Raw genomic sequence first — 2,001 nt, 5'->3', positions numbered from 1 at the left:
TACAATATTCAAACAGAAAATCGTTTGTCTTGTAGAATGCATAAAAGATTATTTGCAAAACCAAAGCAGATGCATTATGCGACAACAAATCATATCTAATCAGCGCTAATACTCGAGCTTGCGTGGCCTGACCTACAAAGCAAATTCAGTTGCTGCGAAGCTGCCTCTTTAATTAAGCGACAAAGTTAAAGTTGGAGTCGCTGAACCGGAGTTATACGGCGCATAATAATTAACAATATGATACCCGTTGCTGGAAAGGACGTTTGTGATATGGTTGAAAAGTTCACTTGCTGAAATGTCACGGCAACGCTCCCTCTGCACCCACATTTGATTAAAATTGTTAAAAATTGGTGTTAAACAAAAACAACTAAATGCATTGAAAACTCAAAATTCCACATCCAATTCCCGCACAACGCCAGGACAGTACTTGGTGGCTAACTGCAAATACGGCACATTCAAATCCCGCTTCAGAATCGTCCAGTTTAAGCTCAGTTTATTCCACACATGCACCAAATAGCTGTTTGCTTCTGCATAGGACACGATATTACCTGCCAGATCTTCTTCGAAGAACAACTGCCAGTTTTGATAGGGAAGGAGGTAGAATCCCGACGGGGGAATGATGCGAAATTCATCGCAAATGCCGAATCGAATCAGCATCGGGTACGAAAACTTCGAACAGTGTTTGAATATGTTTCTGAAATTGCGAAACGTTGGACAACGTTCGAGGTTTGAAGCCCACTTACCTAGTGATGAGAATAGGGCCGTTTTCGCCCCAAATTATCCCATTGAAATTGAGCGCCGCATCTTCCAAACACTCCTGCATGTATTGGTGGCCTTTCCCCGTTCTGCTAAAGCCCATCACGCCATTTGCCACTAGATCGACAGATTGAGCGCCTGCAAAGTTCTCCGGTAATGTTGTCAGACTTTTCAGAACAATCACGTCTAGGTCTAGGTAGATGCCGCCAAATTTCCATAGAGTCAGCAATCTGCGCAGGAATTGGAAGTTGAGCTACTGGGTTGCACAGAAATGTACTCCTACCTCAAAATATCACTGACATGAGCCACTGGATACCGCGACTCCTTGATCCTGCCACTGCTCCACAACTCCTCCACCGGACTGTCTTGGATGAACTGCTGCAGATCGAAGTGCAGCAGCTTCACATTGGGATACGCGGTCAGGGAGTGCAGTAGCCGGTCAGACTGGGTGTTTTCATCTGCAATTACCTCTGCAGGTGACCCATATGATTTCCTGCTGCAGCTTACTTACCTTTTAATATGCCTGGTGAAGCAAAGAGAAGGTGCACATCCATGTCGGGATTTAGTCTAGCTGCGCTTTCAACGGCACAAGCCTGGCGGGCTTTAATGAAGAGTTTGCCCCGTCGAAAGGAGTTGCATGTGGTTTCCAGGAAGAAGATGTTGCGCTTGTTCGGATTTGGAGGATGCTGCGAAATGTCTGGAAGGGCTGCTTGATCGGAAATATCATGGCAAAAGAGCTCATCAGCGGACGACCATTCAAATGCCGGAAGTGTGACGTTCTTGTAGCGCAACAAAAGGACTGTGGAGATGATCAAGCAACTCACTAAAAGCACCTGCAGATAACGACGAGTCACTTTCATACTATTTCAGCCTGTTCAGCGATATTTTGCGAATACCTATCTTGCTGTGTTAAATTTCGGAACCCAGCTATGGCGGAATCCTTATCTTATCTATTACAAATTATTTACAAATGCATTAGCGAAATCTTTACTCAAAAGTAATTATAGGTATTTCCAACGACAGAAAAACAAATTCTGTATTCAAATGGTTCTCGAGAAACGTTGAAAAAAGCGGCGTCAGTCGAATTCGCCTTTTAAAAGACACCTGATATAAACATATATTTTTCCTAAAATTTCAGTTTTTTTCTGTCAAAACTGCCAACATTTTCCGAGCGATGCTTGACTTCGTAAATGTACCATTGAGTCCTCTATCCAGTGTTGCCACAATGGCTTCTCTGGCTTGCTC

At 43.8% G+C, this 2,001-nt stretch overlaps 2 protein-coding genes across 2 annotated transcripts in view; one reads left to right on the top strand and one right to left on the bottom strand.

The window, feature by feature from the left end:
- Nucleotides 1-2,001, top strand: part of LOC109543404 (semaphorin-2A) — a 158,167-nt gene that overhangs the window by 23,937 nt on the left and 132,229 nt on the right. The gene's annotated exons all lie outside the window — the stretch shown is intronic.
- LOC109543422 (lactosylceramide 4-alpha-galactosyltransferase) lies at nt 373-1,664 on the bottom strand. The gene is made up of 4 exons (XM_019913134.2): nt 1,268-1,664; nt 1,040-1,214; nt 744-986; nt 373-694 (listed from the first exon to the last, which is right to left on the bottom strand). Exons 1-4 carry the CDS (start codon nt 1,614-1,616, stop codon nt 385-387), a joined length of 1,077 nt encoding a protein of 358 aa, XP_019768693.2. The 5' UTR covers nt 1,617-1,664; the 3' UTR covers nt 373-384.

Source organism: Dendroctonus ponderosae, unplaced genomic scaffold, assembly GCF_020466585.1.
Source record: "Dendroctonus ponderosae isolate FM_Combo_2020 unplaced genomic scaffold, Dpon_F_20191213v2 Dpon_F_20191213_1, whole genome shotgun sequence".
Classification (NCBI taxonomy): Eukaryota; Metazoa; Arthropoda; class Insecta; order Coleoptera; family Curculionidae; genus Dendroctonus; species Dendroctonus ponderosae.
This window is presented reverse-complemented; position numbering and strand designations above follow the sequence as displayed.